The 25,745-nt window shown below is 37.5% G+C and overlaps 1 protein-coding gene across 1 annotated transcript in view; it reads right to left on the bottom strand.

The window, feature by feature from the left end:
* Nucleotides 1-14,334: 14,334 nt before the first annotated feature.
* ALKAL1 (ALK and LTK ligand 1) overlaps nt 14,335-25,745 on the bottom strand; it is a gene marked incomplete at both ends in the record, with an annotated part of 33,410 nt that continues 21,999 nt past the window's right edge. Inside the window, 3 exons of the mRNA XM_082320507.1 lie at nt 14,335-14,399; nt 16,764-16,844; nt 20,441-20,494. Coding sequence (XP_082176633.1) covers nt 14,335-14,399; nt 16,764-16,844; nt 20,441-20,494 — 200 coding nt within the window. The remainder of the gene's footprint in view (nt 14,400-16,763; nt 16,845-20,440; nt 20,495-25,745) is intronic.

The following is a 25,745-nucleotide window of genomic DNA, read 5'->3' as shown; positions in this document are numbered from 1 at the left end:
CTACAGAGTCTACTGAAAACATCACATACCTTTTCCTCTGCTCTTCCCTGTCCCCCCACTGCATGAATTACCAATGTTAAATAATAACGTAGTTCACTATTTTCTGCTGTAAAAGTTAAAATTAAAACAAATCAAAAGACTGTGTTTTATTCACTGAAAGAGGGTGCATGTTACTGAGCTTACACCTGAGACAGCAGGTTTCTGACAGCTTCCATGTGGACTTGCCTTGAGTAACTGGAAAAGCTTTTACAGTCCTCTTTATTTCCCTTTTTTTAATTAGGAAAGAGATAAGTATGCTCTACATTTTGTATCTGCATATTTCATGATACATTTTGTCACTCATTCATGCCATCTTGGACTCCCCTCCTTCCAGTTTAATATAATTTGCCCTATATTTCTCCCTCCAGAGCTCTAGGATGGCTTCTGTTTAGATTTTACATTTTAGTAAAAGGAGTTCTTGTCATTTCCATGGTCACTTGTTCTGTCAAGGATATAGGTTTCTTTTCTCATCCCTGACTTATTCAGAGAGGTTTTTCCATTGGCATCTGCATTTTATTTCTGCTTACAAATTTAAATGCATATAATTCAGTTTTGGGAGTTCTAAGCATCGTTCTTTCCTTTCAAACAGTCTGGAATTCATCTCTATTTTTTCCAAAATTTGCATTGGGCCTGAAGAACTGCTATCCATCCTGGCCCAAGGATATCAGGCAGTGGAGAATAAGCTAGTTCCCTCAGAAGTCTCGCACTCAGTTTGGCGTCACCCTTCAGCCGTGAGCCTGTGTATGGATCAACTGCAAGAATTCAAGAAATATCATGGTTGCACTTACTTATTTTGTTTGGGAAAATACAATGTAACTCCTAAACTGACAAAATCCAGTCTCACCAAGAACAGTTCAGCCCCATATAAACTTAAAAACACATGCCTGTTATTCAGGTGGCAAGTAAATATAAGCCAGTGACATACGTGCTATGCGAGTCTGCTATGTACCCTGGGTCTGTGCGTGTTTGGACGTGTTCAAACCTCTAGTCTTCAGAAGCAGTGTTTTTATGCTTTGTGCCTGGTTATCACCTGTAAATACACCATGCACCTGCTTAATGTGCACTGGCAGCTGCACAGTTAATGTAAGAGAGGTGCAAGTTAATCTCAAGGTCTGAAAAGATGAAGGAACTCTTCAAGAGCAGGTGAAATTTAAGACCCTTTTCCCTCCATCTTGCAAACCTCAGTCTCTGATGTCAGTACTTTCATTTATTGCCTTTCTTTGTGGCATAGGAATGAGAGAGACCTCTTGAGACACAGAATTTAGCTACTATAGGAAGGCATCTTATAATATTTTCATTCATAAACATAGTGAGTCCCATCATAAAATTGTTAAAAATTGCCATTAGAAGGCTGTTTCAGAATCTTACAGTTAAATTAATTAGGGTCTTAGACTTTCTAAACATCATCCTGAGGTTTGTCCATAGCCAACTCCTATAGAGTACATCACCATATAGACTTTTCAGACAGTGAATTATGCCAGGGAGTTAGTGATTTACATTGTATGGGAACTGCAGTAAAGATGTTGGGATCATGTGTGATATAATGACAATTGTGAGGTATGTTTTCAAAAGTGAAAGTCTAGTCTACTAAACTCATTGCTCTGTCTTTAAAATTTCTTCACCTACTCGGTCCAGAAAATCTCAACAGTTAATACAAGCTCTTGGACCTGCAGGTTCTACTGTACAATGCTATCCATAAGTTAAATAAGCCCTGAAGGACTGTAGAATTAAAGTGCATTTTCGACTGCACATTTTAAAACATTAATGCTAAAATTAAATTCTACTGTCTGTTGAAGAAAAGGTGCTCACAGTGTGAAGAACTTCTGTGTGGCTGAAAGACAGACTACTATATAGAACCATAGCTAGGAAAGAAAAATAAGAACTTTGGAGTATTAGAATCATAGAATCATAGAATCGTTAAGGTTGGAAAAGACCCTTAAGAGCATCGAGTCCAACCGTTAACCTAGCACTGCCAAGTCCACCACTAAACCATGTCCTCAAGCACCACGTCTACCCGTCTTTTAAATACCTCCAGGGATGGAGACTCAACCACTTCCCTGGGCAGCCTGTTCCAATGCCTGACTGCCCTTTCAGTGAAGAAGTTTTTCCTAATATCCAACCTAAACTTCCCCTGGTGCAGCTTGAGGCTGTTTCCTCTCATCCTATCACTTGTTACTTGGGAGAAGAGACCAACTCCCACCTCACTACAACCTCTGTAAAAAAAAAAAAAAACTGTTTAAGAGAGTGATTACTGAAGATCTTCCTCATTTTTACAGGACTGATTTAGCTGCTGTTCTGCATCTTTCTAAGAAAACAGACAAACTCAATACTTCAAAATTTTCAATGCTCTCAAATGACTAGTATGAACACAAGATTAATAAGGAGCGCAGTCCAAAGCACTCCAGAGAAGATGCATTCATTTTAGTAGAATAGACTATTTTCTTCCCAGTTACACTGAATGGAAAGGGTCGGTTTTGCTCTGGATTTACTAAAAAGAGATATAAAACCCAAAACTTCCAATAAATTAGATATAATTGATCCAAGTTAGGAAGTTTCAGTTCTGAATAGATTAGTTCATGATGTTCATGATGTATTTTCTTATAACTTCCTACGACACATCCATGAGTCCTGGTGAAAACCTCGGGAAGCAAACTGTGATTTACTCTAGCTATCTAATATATTTGGCTCCAACCTCTCACTCCCAGAACCTGGTAAAAGAATACTTGAGACATACTTGCATATCCCAGCGAGTTCAAGCATTTTGTGTTTCACAGGCTAGGATAGAAAGCAAGATGACTGACAATCACGGAAAAGGATTTGAACCTCTTAATGCAGACTGGTTTTGCCTGGAAAAAGATCTTTGAATGGGTCACATCTTTCTATGCCAGTCTGGCACATTTACCTGCATAACTCATGTTCAAATATCACATTTTCAAAATTGAGTAGTCAGATGTCACTGTACAATTGTGTATGCTTAATTCCAAATGCATTCTTACGTGAAATATTTGGGTATAAGAAATACCCATTCTCCCTGCCCTTCACTATGAATTGATTTGTTGAGAAGTAGGACAAATTATCATTCCCATACAAGGTGCTAAATAGCTCAAGTTCACAGAATTTCAGAGATACAAAACCAGCAGCATTTTCATATAGCACATTGACTTGCATCATCCACTAACATAAGGAGAGACAAAAAAAATCTGCTCAAAGTGCTTTCATGACAGCACTATAACATAAGTTTATTGTGTCCCATGAAAGATAAGGAAATCATTAAAGACAAAGCAATACTGGCTACTGGTTGAAAAACAATATCTAATAAAACCTTAGAATGAACTTACAAACTAAGAGACGGTAATTACATCAGTACATTGATAAAAAATATAAAGGTAAAAGTTATAGATCAAGTAGATCAACAGAATAAGATAAAAGGTACACATACATAAGCCAGTAGGTTGTTTGGTAAGTGTTTATATGTGTAGCAGATGGAAGGAAGCTTAAAGACACTTTGATTTGAAAATATTCCTAAGTATACACTACCCTTAAGACTGAGTCAGCTCATATAGCCTTATTTGCTCAGTGGGGATTTTACTTTGAAGTACGTAGAAATTCTCTCCCTGAGAAAGCTCTCCTATGCACTTCTGAAAGTATTTCCTCTCAGTATTTGGAAACAAGGTATTCAGCTGTATGTAGCAGAGCTATTTGGGAAAAGCAGACAGCTAGCAGATTAAAAAAAAATCCCTGAAATAAGATGTCTCATTTTTCAATTAAAGTGTTATAAAACAGATATTGCCAATTTTGCTGCCAAAACACAGTTTAGATGGAAATGATAAAATATAGGGATGGGGACAGCTTTTGTTTTACTATGACTGGAAACATTCTTGACTGTGAAGTAATGTTGATGGATACAGACAGAGAGATAGCTGTGTCTATCTCTGTATATCAGACATACAGAAGCTCTGAGAGAGGGTTAACTTCCAGAAAATTTTTGCAGCTTTAGGTTTGCGATGATTATATATAACTGACAGAGCCACAAAATGGCAGCCAGCCCAGCCTTATGAGGTGCAGTAAAAGTTTTACCCCTACATTTGTCTGCTTCAAATCTTCTGTTTCTTTTGCATCACAAGTGTTCAATAAAATGTTTCAAACCTCCAATTAAAAAAAAATCAAAGTAAATTAAACTTTGGTATTATGCACTGCCGTGGTAGAAAGTTCCACTGGACAAATGTATCAGCTTGCTTATGAGTCTCCAGGGTCAGATCTTGAGAACTTGCAGCTTTAAATATTTAAACCCATAGGAACACAAACTCTTAATTGTGCAAATAGCAGTTGATAATTTAAATGAAGAAAGATGAGTCATGAAAAAAGGATCACAGTAGGAACCCAGTAAAGCATAATGAAGATGTACATTCTTCTGCTGGACTGAGTATTCTCTTTACAGTATGCCATGCAATGGACAGACACAAGAGCCTACTGTTAGAGTGATATGGCAGAATTACTAATGAGAGATATTTCAGTTTTATCCTTACCACAGTACATTATTTAGGTTAGTTCAGATACTCTTCATTTCATAAGGGCCAAGCTGACCTCGTTAGTACATAAATTAATGCACCTTTGTATAACAGAGTATGACAGACTGTTTCAAAGTCATTCACTTACAGACTTAAATAATTTAAAACAATTGAAATTATATAGTGTCCAGAAAAAGTACCTATTCTATACTTTGTCTGAATTCCTGCATGACAACCTTCAGGATAAAAATCCAGGCATCTCAAAGTGATGATTCTCCGTCTTCTTTTTTGAGCTTTTTAATGAGAATATGCTACAAAGATTTTTGAACATCCTCTATCATTACCATCTGCTGAGATTCTCAGTCTGAGCCCTTCCCTTTCTAGCCAAAAACTGGCAGAACACCTACGGCTTTATGGGTGTCTTGACCTCCAAAAGGCAAAGATAGTAGGAAAAAAAGACTGAAGAGAAGAACTGAATTGCGCACTGCTCCCCGCAGGGAATAAAGACTGTCCTCTGTGTAGTTCCCACCATGGTCAAGGAAAGACCACCTGTGATTCTACTTCTGCCCTACACTAGTGTTTCTGTATGAGATGCAAATTTCCTGTCTCTTTACAGCTCAGAAGAGTATGATTGCCTAAGCAGGGATGCTGTAGCTCTCAGGAATCAAAATGCTCAGTGTCTGTGTCTCTTTTATCACCCTGCTTCTCATCCTGTGCTCTATAGCTATCCCCCCTGCACATGCTATATGTTGTCATGCCATTTTCAGTAGCAGCTTTGATCTTCCCACAGGAATTTCCCATGTAAGCTATTTTCTGCAAACCAGTATTCACAGTAAACCTTGCCAGTTCCTGATTTCCATACGTCCTAAAGGATCAGAGAGACAGCTTCCATTTCAGTGCATTGTCACTTTTGTTTTTGCACTGTCTGACTCCAGGTATCAGGAACATTACCAAAGAGCACTGAGTACCAGCTATAAAACATTCCCAGGAAATTAGAACTACAGCAAGAAATACTGAGGTCCAGACCCCCTGACAGAGGGCATGCTGTAGCACTGAGGCAGCTGGCACAAAGGAGCACTATCAGCAGTGTAGACAGAGCTGGTGTATGTCCTATTCAGTTCCCTATGCAGTCAGCTGCAAGCAGCTGTCACAGCTTATCTTCATACTCCAGTTTTTAGACATTGCTACAGTCCTATCTGTGCACAGAATGCAGGCAAATGGCAAATGTGGCAGCTTGGGTGCCGGACTTAGTTCGAAAATTTGGGTTGGCTAACATCAGCTTGTTTTATGTAACCAAAAGCATGCTTGGAAAAAATCAATATTTATATCCCTATCCCTTCATCTGAGCAATCTCCAAAGGAACTATGGAGGGTAGGTTCACCCATATTTCTACCTAAGCATTGAAGGTGCCATGTAGAAAATGCATGAGTTAGTTATATGACTCTTCGTACCTTCTAGTTGGAGCAGGGACTAAGGCAGAGGCATATTTGCTGGGAGAAGTAGGCTTCAAAATGGAGAATAAAGGAAAGACTGAAGTTTGTTCTCTCTCTTAGCCCTCTCTTACGACCAAATGCAAAATATACACCCTCTTATGAAGCAAGATCAAAACCCAATCAATCCTAAATATTTTTGTTGCTGATGATAAGAAGTCACTCTGGGTATCAAAGATGAAAGTTGACCTGTAAAGGGTTGCTTACAGACCTTAAGATACTGAGTGAGAGGGCAATGACTAGAAAATCCAGTTCAGTGTGGATAATCATAAAGCAATGCATATGAGAAAAGTCATATTACATACTTATGCACACATACAATGATGGGCATTTTCTACCAAAGGGTGAGATCTGGAAGTGAAATATTTCCATGAAAACATAAGTTCATTGCTCAGCAGTAACCAAAGTGAATGTTGCTAGGAAAGCAATATCAGTTACATAAACTGGAAACATTTAATATATGTACTATTTAGACAGTGTGTTCTAAGGGAGGCAAATGGGATAAATGGAGTTCATATTGCAAAGGACAGAAGACTACTGCAAAGTGTGCTTCATAGAGAAGAGTGTATGACCATCAAGGAACATTTCAAAGAAAAGACACCAGTTTTGTTTGTAATAACTGAGGTAGTAATCATTCCTTGAACTTGTTGCTTCATATACAAAATGCGAAAATTACCACATTCAGTGTAAAACTGGACAGCAATTTCAATGACGAGTATTCTTCTTAGCAGAAATGTCTTTAATAAAAGGGCACAGAAATTTTCTGATACTGCAAGTAAGCAAGTAAATCAGATACTAAAACAAAGGGCAGAATTACGGCACTTCCCTAGAATTATGGGACTGATAAGGACAAATGAGCACCAAGGCTAAATTTATTATACTCATTACATTATGTAATAACACGCTACATGGATGGTAGAGTGATGGTTGAAAATAATACACCGCCTTGGGTCAAAAAGCAAAATGCATGCTATCAAATGGTATAAACTTGTCTGTCAAAGTATTTAAGCATTATTTTCTTACAGTGAAGCTACAGGAAAGCTTTGCAAATTTTTTGTACCCTGTTTTTCCTCTGAACTCATCTGTTTTATGCCCTTGTAAATCTTGACCTTGTAGATTTTTAATAATGATAACTTATATCTGATTTTTGAGCACTTGTCTCTGAGCAGATGATAAGGCTTTCATATTCATGGGGACAATGAAGAGATAATGTCCAAGACTGGGTGGTTAGCTCAGCTGTTAATACAGTTAATGAAGGAGGAAAGAGATGAAATGTAAGCCAGCACCAAATATTAGCATAGGGAGTTCAATCATACTTCAGTGTAAAAAGTGCTGCCTATCCTTATTCCTTCTATTTGCATCTCTCCTTTATTCCCCCTTAATTTAGCAATCTTTCCCAGATCAGGTCCAGTGCAGGTAGCACCTGGCCATGGGATGGTGAGAGCGGTGGGGCATATGTCAGGCAGATACTTGCTTTCCCAGCATGGCAGCCACTCATCCTAGCCTTCTGCACCAACTAGATGTCACAGCTCACAGTCTCTCATGCTAAACCACCCTGTGCTGGGTTGTTCTGACATGCCTGGGAACAATGTCTTTATTTTTGCTGACCAACGCAAGTTTCTGACCCAGGTGAGTTAGGGATCCCATGGCAGGGCAAAAGGACCAGGTGGGACCCAAAATGATGTCTGTGACGTGCTGGTTTCTTTGGCCAGGTTGAAATAATTAGAGTCTCTACATAAGGGGTCTCCACATAAGGGGTCTCCTGTCCAAGGTGATTCTGCAAGGTTTTGCTTTCCGTATTTTTTTTGTCCTCATTTTCAAGTTCTTTCATGTTTATAATTTTATTTTCAAAACTAATGCCTCAATCCACGTTGAAAGTTCAGTTTCTGACCCTTACAAGTTTTTTTACCATCACTTATTGCCTATGTGGGTTTAGAGTTGTTTTTTTTTTCTTTTTAGAAAAGCTTCCAAGAATCCCCTCTCTGATCAGAGCCCTTATCATGGGAAGACTTCCCTCTAAAATGTTGCTTGGCTGTCTATCGTGCTGTCTGCTGTCAAATCTCTCTTTGAGTGATGCCTTTAGACAGCTCACAATGAAGCCATTATCCACCTCACTGATCATCACAAGGTCATTGTCTCCATATACACTTTCCTCACACTGTTTTACTCTATGGTTTTAACCTCTCTGAGATGAGAATAGGGTCTTTGTCCTGTATTTGCATAGCACCCAAAACACAGACTAGGACCCTTTCTACAGTGTCGTGATAAAAAAATAAGATGGTCTCAGCAATAAAGAGAGAAAACTGAACTTTGCTTTAAGTCTCCATTCACCCAGATCCAGGTTAAATTGCTGGTGGCCTTGTGAATATGCTGGAGGATCGATATTATTTGCCTACAGTGGTTTTCTTTACAAATGCAGAAATCTGGAGCAATGAGGTTGTTTGATAAAGGTGATCAGTTAACTGGAGTGAAAGATCGGGATGAGGCACCACTGTAGCTGCTGGCCCTGTCCCTACCCAATATTCTCCATCAGAACAGAAATTAGACAGAACCTTTTGAACATGCAAGGACAACATGGTTATGGGAAAAGCCGTAAGCAGACCTTACTTCTGAAGCCAAAATATTATTTAGATTTAATCATATGGAAAAAATTAAAGGAAAGCTGGAAGAGAAAACAATCATGTGAAATATTTTAACTCAGAAAAAAACAGAGCTTACTTAAAAGTGTATCATTTCCTCTCAGCTTCTATGGCACTTGGTTATTTACTGTGTTTCCAAATAACTACCCTCTAGATTTGATTCCTAAAATGTAGGCCCATTAACAAATTTTAGAACAGAAGGAATACATGGTATGTTTCAGGTTAAATAGTAAAGTGACTATGGTATGCCACTTTGTGGGTTTTTTACCACTAACTTTAGTAGCTCTGCATCTAAAAACTATGAAGAATGGTGACACATGAACATATAGAGGGAGAGTACAGAAAAGCTGGGTTTAATTCCAGCCAATCAGAGCACACTGAGCTTCAAAAAGTCTCTAGGGTCAAATAGAAAGAAGGAATCGATACCACAGCTGTCTCAAAGAATAACATGCCTCCAGAAAAAAAAACCTAAGCCATATGACTTCTGGGAAATTAGACGAACTGGGGGTTTTTAGCCTCTTACTCATTTCACATGCTTTTTTTTTTTCTTTACCAACATTTTAACTTGCCATATTTATCTCTGCTTAGTATCTTCATAACATCTGTGAATCTTCCCAAAGATGGGGAGTTGACCACTTATCTACTCAGTAAGAAGAGGATGCCTTTATTCTTATAAAGTAAGGTGTAGCTCTTCATTTCACACATTAGATTTGAGCCCCAAAATTACATTAAATAAGCCAATTTTTTTTTTCATTGGAATTTACATTTCAAAAAAAGTCATTGTCAGAAAAACTTTTTTTCTTTGCTTCTCCTTTCACTGTGTTCAGTCTCTTGAGGAGAGAAAGGAGGGACTTTTTTAAAAAATTGAGAAGAAAACAAATCAGAGTGGAAATACAAAAGCAGGACTAAAGACAGAAGCTTTTCTCGGAGCCTCTGATCTCTATTCTGGGCCTCATCCTTTCTTCCCTGGCTGCAGTACTTCTGTTTTGGTCAATAGTCCTCCTATGAAATATGTTGCTCAGAGAGAAACAAGGTTATCCACCTCACCATTCAGTCACCAAGATTTCCCATATGCTACTGTATCTTCAGTACGAATACTGCCTCCAACATGGATTAGAATGAGGCTTCAAAACTTTGCTCTTACCTAAAGAACATGATGGCAAAAACTTTGAAAAACAACCACATTAAGCATAAATGCAAACAGCACAGGACAACCTTCTAGCCAGGACTACAGAGGGAGTAACTACTTCAACAGCTGTGACTAAGGAGCTGGTTAGAAACAGCTGCTGTATTGTTGCTCAGACAGAACATGATAGTACCTGCAGAAGTTGTGGGTTGGACTGCCTGGTGCATCATAGGACACTGCACAACTTTGGTGCTGAAACACACTGAACAATGTAGAATGAACAGCTGTTTGCTATTTGACAAGGAATCCCAGGGCAGAGCTTCCCTGCTATTCTGCAGAGGGAGAAGTGCTGGCCATAGAAGTTAAGGGGCTCATGAAGGCCACACTGAGGGAAAGGATAGAAACAACATCTAATCTGAGGGGATTACTTTAAATGGTCAGTTAATCACAAGAATTGCAATTTGGGCACAGTAATCAATGTGTGTTGTCAATTACTCTGGGCCTGACCATAAAAACCTCACTTCATACTACATTCTTCATAAAGTAATCGTATAAGCTTGCAATAAAAGAGCTGGGACAAATGGGTAGCAAATGTTATCACAATTTGATTTTAAATAAGAAAGATGCAGCAATTGTGCTTTGGATTCTTCCCAAATAGTTAAGCTTGATGTGTCACCAGCCAAATTCATTCATTATACCCCTTCGTTTTATGATATTATACTTTAAAGTATTTTCTCTTCTACTGGCTTATTTTATTACCCTCTCTTCATCTTCACAGAAGGTTTCTGTTGTTCGCAGTGGATGCATGATGCATTTTTATTTGCACCTCATTCAGCTGAAGAATAAATAAATATCTGAATAAAATTTACCGCTTGAAAATGAAATGCTGTAAAAAACTAAACCCACAAGTTTGATGGAGTCTCCATGGAAAATTATTGCAAGTTCACCAGATAAATTAAGTTTATATATTAAATAAGTAACCTCTTAATAAATTTAAATAACTCCTCCTGGAAAATAGTTTATCTTTATGTTCTTTATTCCACCAAAACTGCATTGCAGTTTTCCAGTCTTTATATTTACATTATTTGCAACTCTTTCCGTAAGTGCCAGTACAAATGTAACTGATGAAAATCCAGAATAGTCATACAAATGTTTCTGAAAGCAAGGTGCATTTCTGAGCAGTTTTTTTCTGATGCGCAATAATATATATGTATATATTAACAAAGCTTCATAATATAAAATATCTTCCATGGCAAGTAAAACTTCCCCACTTACAGCTTATTCAGATTTCAGTTACATAGACTTCTGCATTTCAAGTTAGTGCAAATAATGAAAGTAAGAGCCTGAGCAGAATGATGTAAATACAATGGAACAAGAGAAACAGCAAAATTTTACCAACTCCCTGCATATGGTTATAACATTTAATCAGTATATCATTAGTATTCTTTATATACAATGTATTTAAATAATTGGCTTGTCTGAACTATAGGCAACAAATTTACAAATTAAAATAAAATAATGTTTCACACAAATATGGAATGTCCGACAAATATAGGAAAATAAAATGCATCTAGTAACAAAACGTTGTAAATCAAAAAGGTAAAAGATGTCTTCTCTGTCTTGGAAGATTTCAAGGCACTTTCTTGGAAAATCAGAATTCTCTCCTTAGTAGAAAGTCTGCAAGAAAAAAGGACATGCCATTTTATAACTAGTTTCAAAAAACAGAGGCAGACTGCTTAGTATAATTCTGTTTATAAATCACAGTTTCCTGTGGATTGCATAAATCTTAACTCCAGAATGCCAGTGGGTCTTGCCCTCCTGTGAACACTAATGAGTTTTGCCGTGGCAAATCCTCAGCATCAAGGCTAAGAGGTTTAACACATAGTGGTCCACGCTGCTGCATCTTACAAAGAAGTTTCCCATGCATAGAGTTATGTGTATTTCTAGATTCTGTGTTTCGTGAAATGCTTTACTTCCATTTGCAAGGATTTGAATTAGGGAAAAAAAAAAGAAAAAAAAAAAAAAAAAAAGAAACCAAAACCAAAACGCTAAAAGCCGTAACAGCTAGTAACGGCAAGGAGGTGTGTGCTGTGACCACCAGCTCCGGAGCCCCGCCGCCGCCGCCCCTGCCAGCGTCCCGGCAGCTCCCCGGGGCGCGGCGCCGAGCCCCCCCGAGGCCCTCTCCAGGGTGCTGAAACGGCCCGCGGCCGCTCCCCTCCAGCTCCCGATAACACTTGCGCTGCCAACTCCCGTGGGAAGGTTGGCTTTTCCCAGGCAAAACTTCATTTCTAACAGGAAAATATTCCCATAATAGCACTGCAGTTCTTTTTAATGAGGAAAATGCAGCCTATTTTAGTACATGCAGGAGAAATGCTTAAAAATAGTTGCCAGTCCTTCGAGTGGGAGAGCCTCCTTCTTCAAGGCAACTGAGAATCTCCAAGACTCTCTCAGATGTTAAAGCAAAGGCAAATTCCCTTACAGTAAACAGGAACTATGACCCTGTCCTCTCTAAGCTAGTGTGAGGGTGGTGAAGAAAACAGATCCTCTGTGCCAAAAGATGGAGTAGAAGCAATCACAGAATCATGCTAGAAATGCAGTGTTATTGAGGGATGAACATACATAACTCCTGTGATGCCCTGTCTATTTGGAAGGAAGAGAGAGCAACTCCTACCACCCTTCATCCTTCTCAGGAAAACGTTTCCATTCCAAGAAGGTATTGGATATGAGTAGACATGAAGACCTGAGCCTGTCTTATCTCTAGCGGAAACTAGCCACTGTCTGTTTGGTGGAGGAACATGGTGAGGGAGCACAGAGGCAGCCGGGAAACACTCAGATCATAGCTCTACTTTCTCCTATAATGTTTTCTCCATCTTTAACAAAGTAGAGAGAAAGTCAGCCTAGATACAACTTTAAGTGAACACAATGTACACGAGCTGCTAACATTGCTTACCATTTAGACCGTCCCTTCCCCACATGTCAACTCCTTGAGTGTATTTTTGGCAGGCAAATTAGAGCACCTGGATTTGCAAATCATAGCAACTTTTGATTCTTTTGTATTTTAAAGATGGTAATAGGATGAGATAGATGCTTCTGTACTGTGGATTTGGAGGCAGATCTTTGACTCATCTTCTTGAAAGAAAAGGAAAAAAAGTATTGAAACACCCAGAAATCTTTCTGGAAGCCCTAAGCCATGAACCCAGAGGTGTAAAGGGATACAGATGAGGGAAAAAACACAGACTAAATAGGTCAAAGTGCAGAAAATGAGAGAGTGCTGGCATGTTTTAGAAAGCTGATATTTGAAAGAGAATACTAACAAACAGGAATTTAAGCACCTCAAAAAAAATTATTTAAAAAAGGGCATTCAGAAAAGGATTCCTGCCCTTAGTCATGAAAAGGAGATCCTGGAAAAGTAATGTGATCCCTAGTCAGTCTCTGGTTGAGTGTCTCTCATATATTCAAAACCATCTGCAAGACCTGGAAGGCAAGAGGCCAAACAGACTGAAAATAGTTAAGAAAAGAAAATAAGAAGAGAAAGCATTTTCTCACAGACACCAAAATGAATCCCACCTCCACTTGGAAATCAAATCAGCTAACACTGACTCATATCCTACTCTTCCTTTCTTATTCTTGATTAGTATGAATTGAAGTCTTGATGCAGGAAGAAGTGACATACTCCCCCAAACTCCAAGCTTGCAGTATTTGTCAGGAGGAGGTGGTGAAAGGAAACCATCTTTGAAGAAATTTAAATAAATTAAATTCACTGATTTTCTATATTTTATTGGTCAATAATAACCAGTGCAATTTTTCAAATTACTGTTGGAAGTGTAACCATCTTATTGATATTCAAACAACTGGAGAAAACAGTTGAAGATGTTCCTTTTATCAATGACAATGCTGTTTAATTAACACATTTAAGATGCTATTCATAAACAAGAATGGACTGGTTCCTTCCACAGCCTGTTACTTAAAGCCTTTAGCTTTGTCACATCTTTATGTTCAGTTTATTTCCATCACCATGAAGTGGTATTAACATTAGAGAAATTTTCAGGAGACAATCCCGAAATGAAAAGTAGTCCCAAAGATTAATAAAGTGACAAGGTATCTGTGAAGATTCTATTGGCAGACCTGAGACTAAGACATTCTGCTTCTTCCATGGATAAACAACAAAGCCCTCTTCTGAAAGGCAATGGGTTAACGAAGTCCTCATGCATTTTTTCTTTCACCAACCAGACTCCTTCTTAAAATTTTGGACAGTAAGAGGTCACCCAGTGCACAATTTTGGACTACCGTGCCACAAGTGACTTGTAGGAAATTACAGTGGGGCCTATCAGAGGTATCTGTGCTTCTATGTATTTCCATGAGGAGCTGGTCAGTCCTTACAGCAATGCCAGAGCTGCACATTGATGCACTCTGTTAATACCACATTTCTGTACGCCACGCCTGATAACAAGGTACAAGTGTGAAGTAAATCACTAGACCATTCAACAAATAAGAAAATGAGTGGGAAAAATGATACTTACATAGCAAACATCCTAGGACTGTGTACACAAAGGGCTCATTGCTAATCTCGTTAGCAACCTTGCACACCTTTTATAATCTATAAAACAAAATTACCCACAGCAATAATGAATCTCAGTTGCCAGATACCCTCAAAAAACTGCATAAAATTAAATGCAGAGTTTGTACTAGAATTTCAGACACTCTACACAGTGAAACCATTCTCTGATGGAAAATCATGAAATTATGTGTGCAAGATGCAAAATTAGATTGTACCTTATCCTAGCCAGGACTCTAGAGGAAATGTGAGTGATGGTAGAAATTAATTTTCTACCAGGTAGTTTCCTCCTAGGATGTAGAAGTCCAGGTTCAACTCCCAACTTTACTTGAAGAAATTTAACTCATTAACTGGGAGGCTATTCTAACCAGCAGACTATGAGGTAGTTTGAGTTCAGGCTCTTTTAAACTTTTAATTGTTCCACTTAGTATTAACATGGATGGAAATCCATATTTTCCGTGTCTAAGTACATCTCCTAATCATTAGACTAGAAATACTAGTGCTCCACTTCCTGTCTCTCTCTCTGGTGCCCTTGGTTCAAACAACCACTTGGTTCAAGTGGCCCCTGAGCCACTGCCATCCTTTCTGATGGAAAGATCTAACTATTTGGTAACAAGAAATACTTAGGTGCAATTTTCTTCTCTTGCTTAATAGGTGTTTTAATAAAACTTAATAGAAATTGTGCCAAACAGCAAGAGACTGATTGCTAACCTGGGTTCAGTTCTTCAGGGAATGTTTGTACAGAATATAACCATGTCAGCAAGAGAGGAAGTAACTCATCCTCAGACATCCTATAGTGGCTAAGGTGTCCCTGAAAGAAAATATCAAACCCCTCTAAAGAGACAGAAAGACAGCCTGGCTATGATCAGCCTTGATAGCTATTCTAAACCCTGAGTGCTGGATAAGGTAGAGACAGTTCTGAGGATATAGCTCTCCTTTTTAGATGAACAGAACATTTCAGGCTGACTGAAACTCATTGTCTGCTTTGGGTTTCATTGACATAAAGGAGAAAAAAACCCGTGGTTTTGTTTTAATTGCATTTTTTATTTTACATTTTATTTTCATAGTTGAACATAAAAATCAGTTCTTCACAGAGTCCTAACCACAATCTTGTTTTTAAATTTAGAGAAAAGCTATTGAATTAGAAGAGAAATATTATGATTGTGTTTCTTCATAAATAAAGTGAAGCACTCAGGCAATACAGGGGAGTCCAAATAATACTCATATTATCTGGATCCATGTATCAAAACATGCAATGTGCAACATGCATGGTATTTTTGTTATGCAGCATGTAATAGATATATGTCTAGCCTACTCATATGTGTACTTACAAAGCTATATGTATATCTTTTGAGGATCAGCCATGGATTTCTACATTCCAACTTCTGATCAGTGTAAGGGTGGATGGAGACGAGGGCCGCTCCAGTCCCTTTCAAAAGTCAGATCCTCTGAGGTGCTGAGCTTTGGTAAGAGAGTATCTCAGCTGCTCACAAAAAGTGCTTACCAACTTTCCAAGTGATGCAGACAAGAAGTGTCATTGTTTTTTCATGTTAAATCCTGAAAAATTTCCAAAGCACCTTGGTCCACAGTTTGTGCTCACACATCACTAACGAGATTCACCTTTTCTAACTAAATGGTATTGCTTATTTTCCACTCACTTTATTTTAATTGTCCCTTGCACTAGAGAATGCTGAAGTAACTTCTTTTTAAGGGATTTCCATTTTGTTTGGGTTTTTTGTTTGGTTGGTTGGTTTGTTTGTTTTATCTGTTTAATAACATCTTAGGACAGTTTTATTTTTCAATCTCTCTGACAAAATTACATTCAGGCTGTGTTAAAGCAAAACTTCTGTGGATGTCATACTGGAATATTGTTTGATAAGAACTCCATGTATCTATAACAGAAATGACGAATTAAGTGATCTAATGTTCTTTAACAATACACATATAATAGAAAATTATCATCACAAACTGAAATACACTAAAAAACCAAGATATAACCATACTATTGAGCGTTAAGAGAAGGTAGAGAATAGTTCAGATTTTATCTTATTGTACAAGTTAATAAGTAGAGGTAAAAGGAGCAGGAAGGAGAATATGGCTTCATATCTGCCCTCTGCATAGGGCTTCATATCTGCCCTCTGCCTGACTGGTTTTTCAGAGTGTAGTTTTCATTTCATTTATGTTAGTCTCACTTTGAAGGAACTCCATTACATGCAACTGATTGCAAGTGCATTAATAGAAAATCTTTGTATATTAGAACAACTTGGGTATATTTTGTAGTATAGTGCTAAAGTAAAGAGCAACAGTTACAAAAGGACCAGCACATCAAACACTGAGTAGAAAAAGTAGGTTGCTTTTAAACGAGTATCACAGCTAGCATTACAAAGCACTTTAATTACTACTTACAGGCTGGCGTTGAGCAGTCCCTTGTGTTGTGATACAGTCGATGAAAGTGCTTGCTACACTCTGATGAAAATGTGACTGGTCCTGTTTGAAAGTAAGCAGGAGTTAACCACATGCTTTCAATGTCACTGCTTTGCAGCTTCAATGAATGACAGAAACACATAAAATTAAGTTCAGGTTTTTTTGGCTAGAATTACATTTAGTCCTTTACTACACCTTAAACACTTATGATGCACTCTTGCTATGCTATTACGCTCATGATCTGATTAATGGGAAAATGGCCCTTGGAAATGATGGACTGGCTTAGCCTCAAAATTCCAGTAATTCAAAATTAACAGTAAAATTTCTTATATGGTGAAAAATAGAATAGTGCAACTACAACAGAATTTAGTTTGCTTGTCAGTAGTCCTCAGTAGTCTAATGTAGAAGGAATAATGTAGATGGAATGTGCATATTATTTCTAAAGATAAATAAAAGCAACATTTTAAGCAAATATGAGTTTCTAAGCCCTGGAAAGATGAAGTGGTTTCATGTACTAATGCTTCTAATTTGCACATAGATGGTTTATGAAGTTCTTAATATACAGTGTGGGTGTTCAGGAAAAAAAAATGACAGCTGAATAACATCTAGGAACATGATCTCCTGTTAAAGTAGTCCTAGCAAGAAAGGGTGCAGATGTGCAGAGGGCAGCATGTGTTTCAACATTTGGGCGAGGCAAATCCCTGTGTGCCCATGGTGTAGCGGTGCTGTGTCTTTGTTCTTCCAGCCTGTGCTCCCTTCTCTGGATATACAGTCATCTGCCCACATAAATATTTGATAAGAATATATAGCTACTGGTCTCCAAAACATGGCTCAAAGGTAACAAGTTGCCAAAGAGCCCTTCCGTAACCGCTGATGGCCCTGGGAAGGTATTATTGATGGCATCCAAGTTGAAATGGAGAGCAAAAATGTAATATTTGCATCATGTAACCTGCTTAGCAATACTACCACTGACAGCTGGGGATGTTTCCTGTGATTTGGACAGAAAACACTGACATAAATTGACACTAACTGAACAAGACTAAATTTAACTTGCATTCTCTAAATTCAGCACAAATAGGAAGCCTGAATAAGAACAGCTTGTTTCAAGCAATGCTACAGAAGAATCCATATGAAGCACGCTGTGTTGACTAACTTTCCTGTCAGAGGAAGGCAGCAAGCATTCCAAGGCAAAAATTACTTATTTCACAATTTGAAAGGTGGTTTATCACCCTGGTAAAACATACCAAGCCAATTCTCTATGGATAGTAGAGCCAAACTACCAAAAGCTTGAGAGAAGATTCCTCTCTGTGACAGCGCACACACTTGAACATTAGGTATATTTTACAATAATATGTGGATTTCATGAGATTTGTCAGCCACAAATAAGCTTTTCAACAAACTGACAAAGCAGCCTTTGCAACTTTGAACTGGAAGATTGTTGCCATTTTTTATGAGTGAGTCATTAGGCTCAAGAGAAAATACATAATTTGAAATTATCCAAGGTATATGGAGATAAGATCAGTTTTTGTCACTAAACAAATTCCATGCCCTTTCAGTTAATATATGGTTTTCTAGTACTTTTCCTTGCCATCAAAAATAGGCTGTTAATTTTATTTGTGCCTTACAGAGCACTCTGTGTCAGCTGGCTTTTCAAGCTGAATTGATAGATAGCTTTATGATTCACAAGATTATTTATGATTTTTGCTATAGTCAAAGACTGTTACATATGGTTCATATTTGGCTTTAAAATGTGTCTACTATTCTTGGCATACTAGAAGTGTATAATAATTTTCTTAACCCTGAAACTGTAAAGATAATGGACTGTAAAGATAATGTTGATTTCCCCTTCTCTTTTTCACAACTTCATTAGTTTAGGATGTTCTAACTCTTGAACGGGTAAGGACTATATCTGAACAGTTTACTTAACTAAGGTTGATAGAAAAAGGATTATGATTTGAACAGAATCAAGAAAAACATAGTTAGGCTGTATTTTAAGAAAACGCCTGAGGATTACAGGACCTAATAGAGCTGTGGAAAAGAAAAAAAAAAAAAAAAAAAAAAACAAACAGGCAGAAAAACCTATCACTGAAGATCTTAAGGACATAATTTAAAAAAAAAAAAAAAAGATGTAGGCAGAAATTCTGAGCCAACAAATAAACTTCAAGAATTTCGGAATGAAGTTGCTTTTCTTATTCATTCCAGGTAATGTTAGTCAAATAATTTCAGCAATTTTGATGGCAACTACTCACACAGAAAAGGACTATTAATTTAATGAATGGCTCCAGAAACAGGCCTTCAGGTATTTTTTACTCTTTTTCTTTCCTATGATTTAGTTTCCTCAAAATACCTTCTGTAAAACGCATGGTTGTTTTCCACTGTTGTTTTTGAGTAACAAAACTTGTTCTGTATTCATTATTTAGCTTCCCCAGATTCTTATGTTGAGCTTTTTATGGTAGCTGAGCATTTTCCAAAGTTAAAAATGAAAAGGAAATGGATTAAATATTAATATAAGCAAGCCTTTCTTGTCTGTCCTCCCCAGGAGAGGAATTTTCAGTATTCCTGTGCTACACAGGATAGCATAGTTGGAATCTATACGTTCCTTTCATTTCTTTCTCATATGGACTAAAAATAGTAAGGTTCATAACTACTCTTGTTTACTAGAAGAGTGAAGGGCCAGCTGGGCGTGGCACGTTTCCTGTAGATGCTGTTAGGCTGCAGTTAGCAGTTGGTAAAAAATCCTTCAAGCTATGCTTATCCTAAAGGTTTGAGGACATCACCCCCATGCAAAAGAGACAACGAATTCCTTCCTTTCTTGCCAAGGACTGTCTGAATTTTCCAGCAAAGAGGAAATGCATTATTATTTCCAATTCTTTTTTCATGCTCCAACTGCCAACTATTTCTCTAGTTTTTAGTTTCACTAATCCAAATAACGTTGAAAATCACCAACACATTTGCAGTGTCGTAGTCTGAGACCTTCACTTTTCTGAATTACAGAACATTTGGAACTGGAGAGTAAAGAATCAATGCAAGAATCTTGCTGTTGGCAACTGTTTTTGCACATATTCAGAGGGTACAGTATTTTTCCCAGTAGTTACAAAACAGGGTCCCAAAGGTAAGTGTATTATACAACTCCACCTGAGTTTCCAAGTAAGTACTTGACTGTAATCATAATAAACTTTCATATTTGAAATAGCAAATTATTTTTCTGTTTCATTTACACTGATTTAATCTTCCCTTGTTCTATTTGTTTTGCATGTTAAAATAAGCATCCACATGTATACATCATGAGACAGAAAACAAAAAGTATTTCCCTGATACAGTGCAAACTTACATGGCCACATAGGTCTGTTTCTGAAAAGTATGTGCAGTCCAATGAGAAGTTTTAAAATTAGTGAACTTGAAAATAAATATGGTAAGCAACAATAGGATGATAAAAATGAAACAATAAGTTTTAAATGATGTTATAACTTACCATGTTTTGAAAGTTATTTTAGGCTAGATTATTCAAAGAGAGACTCAAACCTCAACGTAATCAGAGTTTTTTAAAAGTTTCTAGTCCTAAAATATGCAAATTTAACTTCACAATTGTTAAGCTTGGTGCAGAACCTCAAAAAAAGCTACATAGAATATGCATATGTAGGAACAAGTAGCTGCCTTACCTGTAAAATGTTTTATGAACTTGTCTTTTAGACTGGAATCTCTTGGGAAAATTTCTGAGGAGAGAAGAAAAAAAATGTATCTATGTAGTACAGGAATTACAATAAAAGCCCTGAAAGCATAATATGCCAAGATGTCTACTGTAAAGAGACCAAATAGCTTCCCAAATTAACTCTGAAATTAATTTTCATAGTTGTGTGTGTGTGTGTAAACAACATTGTGAAATGTTTCAGGTAATTCACAGATTAATATCAAATGGTCATCCTACAACACACACTATCAGATTTTCTGAGAATCACTTCTGCACATCTTAGGTCTGAGTTCGGCTATAATTTTAGAAAGACCATAAATAACATAAATACATTATCATCTATTTGAGTACATGAATAAATTATGTAAAATACCTAGATAAATACAAACCAAATACCGTATTTTGGGTTTTGAAATAACAAGTACCTGAAAAGTCTCCTATAGATTGCCTAAGATAGATATGGGCCACGCATATTTTTATTGCACTATTAGTCAAAAAATAGTACTCCTCTCCTGTGAAAACTGCTGTGAATTTTAAAATAGTCCCTTTCCATATATGGTATTTTTTCCAAAAAGTAGCAGAGAAAGTAGAAGTCAGAACAGCCAAAGGAATCAGGCAGAAGAGAAATTGGAGCTAACACAAAAACTATACTATTTTTTTTTGCAATGGGAAGCTGCCTCTGGCTTACAGCAGAAACTTTTGATGCAAGTAAATATTATCTGAACTAGTACATTTCCCTTCAGTCTCATAAATTTTCCACTGAAAAGCTGTATTAAAAAATTCTTGGGTAACTGCAGTTATTACTGCAGACAGTAACTGTACATAACAGCTGCATGTAATGTTAAATTCAAAAGAAATACCTTTCTTAGCAATAATACAAGGAACTTGATTAATTCTCAGCATTAGGACCTGCAGCTAAACATACTTATTCACTAAAAATATTTCCTTACAACTTATGTCATTTTAAATCTTTGTATTCTCCTACATTTTTTTTTCAATTCCCAGTCTGAATTAACATTTAGCTCAGAAATGAGCAAATTTCCTCTCATACTATAGGAAGATGTTGGTTATCTACCAAGATAAATTCTCACCACTGGCTTTAGGCAGTTTCTCAGAGGTCACATGAGTGTATTTTTAGGCTGGGATTTTAAGCTAAAATGCCCAAGTCTTACTGCAATGCAGCAAGATTAGGGGACCTAATTTACTTAACATTCCTCAAAAATCTCAGTTTTAACTGACATAAACTTAATTTGTTTCCTTATTGCAAATGAACTATCACCCCTTCTACATTAAACTTAAAATTTCACTGACATGAAATGTTAAGTAGTTTAAAATTACACAGAATGAAGCATATGAAAAGCCAAAACAGTGAAACAATCCGGGTGAGTTTTGAATGGGACGCCTCAAGTGGACCAGTACTGACAAATAACCAATGCCTGGTGAAGGCTGGGCTAGGAACAGGCATTCTTGCTCTGACAGAGAACATTTAGACCCAGTTCCTTTTGAAGTCTATAGTATTTGCTAAGGGAACAGTAACCACCTTTTGCCCCATACGGTTCTTTAGGAAAAGTCTTTAATACAGTATACAGCCAAAACCCCACCCCGAAATGCACAGAAGGTAAAACAGGATAAAGGATTTGATGCTCAGGCAAGGAGCTAGGCATTGCCAGTATAAAATTGCAGCTGTAGCCCTGTCAGTAAGCCTGAGAAGGAACGCTGCAGGGCCTACTTCCCACGAGTAACCTACATCAGCCCAAGATTCACACCAGCCCCGCTATGTCCGTCCCAATAGGGAAAACTAGGTCAGTTGTGTGTTGGAAAGTGACTGAATGATACTGACTGCATGCCTGCTCCCTCCCCTGCTGCGGCTGCCATCCCTCCAGGCAGCAATCAGCTTTTCAACATGTGCCCGCGTTTCAGCTTTCTTCAAGCGTGCGTTTTCTTAATAGTACAGTATATTTGCTTGGTAAAACACAATCAGTGAGCCCCTACCCCTCCACAATGACAACCTAGGCTCATTTGTATAAAAATCACAGGCAGCACAGGTTACTGGAACACTTCTGTCCACTGGCAACTCTGCCTGAATAGCCAAGCCCTCCTATCTGTATACCACTGCGAGGCTGAGGACTTGTAGTATTTCAATCAAACTGACGAACATCTTTTTTGAATAGAATATGTATCACTGACTCCCAATCAGATCACACTGCAGCCAGAAGCAGGATTCCAAGTCCACACAGGATGCTTTTATAAGGCAGTGAAAAATCCTCATGACAAAACCTTTATGCTAGCTTTTCCTGGCTTCTAACAAGCTCTTAGTTGCTCCAGTCATATTTCACATGGCAGCTATCACCTATTAAGATGGAGACATTAACATCCATTCTCACAATGTATGCTCACATCCTCACAAGGCAAAGTTAAATTCCTTTGACATATTAATTTCACAAAGGAAAAGCAGAAACATGAATATAATAAGACAGATTGGCAAAGCACTACTAAAATAAAAACACTTGAAAGTCACACTGGGCAAAAATACAAAAGACACAGGAAAATGAAAGAATAAAATGCTTTAAGTGTGAAACCCACATGAACAGGAAATATTGAGTGGGGAGAGTTTATTCAATCCATTCTTGCCTCAAGACCGTGATACACAATCTAGTAAAATACAGCCAGTATATATCCCATGGCATAGAGTAACTGTTTTTAATCTGCTGGGAGAACATTCGGACTGTGGCATTCTTGTGCCCAGGCTTACCAAACCTGCACTGCTCACCAGAGAGAGTACCTCTGAGCCAGAAGGCACTTGTGCTATTGACCCTGGCTTCATCCTGGGTATAATCTCAATTTATAATCAAAAATAATCTTAATCCAAGGATTTCTTTCTTACTTACATTAGGACCTCTGTGTGTGTCCTTAGATAATTACTCATCTGGGGCAAAATGCTGTCCATCCTATGCTCCTTCCACAGACAGCAATGGCCATGGACAACTATTAAATGGTGCTAGGACAGATCTGCTACTAGATCTGCTGTCTAAAATACTATGAATATTTATGGCAAAAATCTAGGGACAAGACAAATTTCGAGGGTTTTCCAGCTCTGCTGCATGGACAGAATGGTTAAGTTTATACCACAAATTTGGTTCTAAACCATCCATACTGTTAATTTTCTCAAGTTGTGACACTTCACAGAAGGTCTCAAGGCTTCAGGTAAAAGATGATTGGACCTACCTGAGTTTTATCCCATGCTGGGATAAATGGGATGATGGGGAGAGCTAGCAAGGTCTGAGCTAAAAAGCAGTGAGCAACAGCTGCTCCAGCTCCCCACTCTTTCTTTTTGTTGTAAACTTTCCAAAGTTGATTTAAATCACTGTTGTTAAGCTAATTCCCCAGAAATTATTCTGTGCACTTTTCAGTTGTTATTCAGCACCTAGTAGCTGACACGAATGTTTAATTTTTCACTAATTTGGACACAATTACAGAGAGGTAGAAGACTAAATAAGGCACAGTCCTGGGCTCAGGCATATGCTTAACCTGCAATATAAGGCATCATTTCTTCACCTTGGATCAGGCTTTTCACCTTTCTGTGCCTTCGGTCTCTCTGTGTTTTGTCTGTTCAGACTGCAAAGCTGTGACAGCAGGTGCTGATTTTTACCTTGTGTTTGCACTGTCTCCAGCAGCATGTCACCATAATTGTGCCTGGAAAATTCATGTCCTGCTGTAGTATAAATAACAAGAAGAGCTGTGCTCGCAGCACTGAAATAAGCCAAATCCATACAACAGTTTGTTGGCTTGGAGCATGAAAACTCCATATCCTCAGGTGGTAGCACCTTGGCAGAAAAAATCAAGATCTCAATTTGTTTATGCTCCCAACAGGCAGCCTTTGCTTATTTTTAGCTTATTCAGAGAAGCAGTGTAAATCAGACAGCAAAAATTACTCCATAATCTTGGCCTAGTCCGGGTCTACACTAGGGCGATCCACAATGTCTCATAGCAGGCTATACTGTAGGCAAGCACAGAAAATGTGAAGTAGCAGAGCTCAGACTCTGCTTCCTTGGCCAAGCGCCTTAATCTTTCTATGTAAGAAAAAAAAGGTCTTTGCGAAGAATCATAATCTTCTCTTTTGTAAGAATATTCCTGCATCTAAAAAAAAAAAAAAAACCAATAAAATACAAAGCAATTTTTCCTCAATTACTAAAAAAAATAAGGAAAAAAATCAACTCTTAAACCATTCAGGGAAAACTTCTCCATGGCAGGTAAATGTTTCAGGAAAACGTAAGCATATCCTACAGAATATAAAACCAGAAATTATGTTAGTTATCACTACACCTTTGTCTGCCACCTAAATGATATTTGTCAGATTCAGCAGATGCTAAAGTGCTCTCCACAACACACTTCAACTACAGTATTTAAAGCCTGGCATCTTTAGCCAGGTTTAATAATTATCAATATTCCAGAATATCCATTGTTAATTCAGAATATCCACTGTTATTTTGTACAACATTCCTTGAAATGATATGTCACATGATGGAATAACAGGCTTTTCTCATTTTTATGTTCTGCACTTCAAGAAGTTACTTAACAGAGTTAGGTAGTTCAAATGATTATAACCTCACAGAAATTATTTTACAATATGATACATAGTCCAAAATATAGTCAATAGCAATGGTAATGCATCTGATTATATCATATAATGGTTATATGATCCTGATCTGTTTTTTATTCATTGTAGTAAAGCCATTTTGAGTTAATGTAATTGTCTGTTCTTCAGAAAGGGCAATGCTTTAGAATTACCCTTCTTTCTTTGCTTTCTATTCTTCTTTCCTAGTCATATTTTCTTTTACTTTATAATCCTTTTCAAGCTAAATTTATTTTAATGCAAAGCAATACATTTCAGAAGACCTTGCATTACCAACTTTATAATCAATTTTTCCTAGTCTAATATAGATTAATCCAGATTTTGCACAACTGTCATAGATACAATCTTAGGAAAAACTTAATTCCCACTGTTTCATTTAAAGTTATTTTATAACTATTGCATTTAGAAAACCAATGTTTTATTGTGTATTTTCTTCTTTCTGTCTGTAAAATGGCAGAAGAAAACTGTCAGCAATGAGATGCGGCTGAGTCTTCTATTATAAATCCAGATGCAGGCTTCCAAAAATGTTGTTTTAACAGGAAAATAGCATGTGATTATTTTATCTTTTTTCAAAGATCATTTCATGTTATGAACCTGCTTACAACACAGTATGTGTTAATAAAGTTTTAATTAAAGGTGACAT

Source organism: Platalea leucorodia (assembly GCF_965183815.1).
Source record: "Platalea leucorodia genome assembly, chromosome: 1".
NCBI lineage: Eukaryota > Metazoa > Chordata > Aves > Pelecaniformes > Threskiornithidae > Platalea > Platalea leucorodia.
The sequence above is the reverse complement of the archived record's forward strand: the minus strand, read 5'-3'. Positions and strand labels throughout refer to the sequence as shown.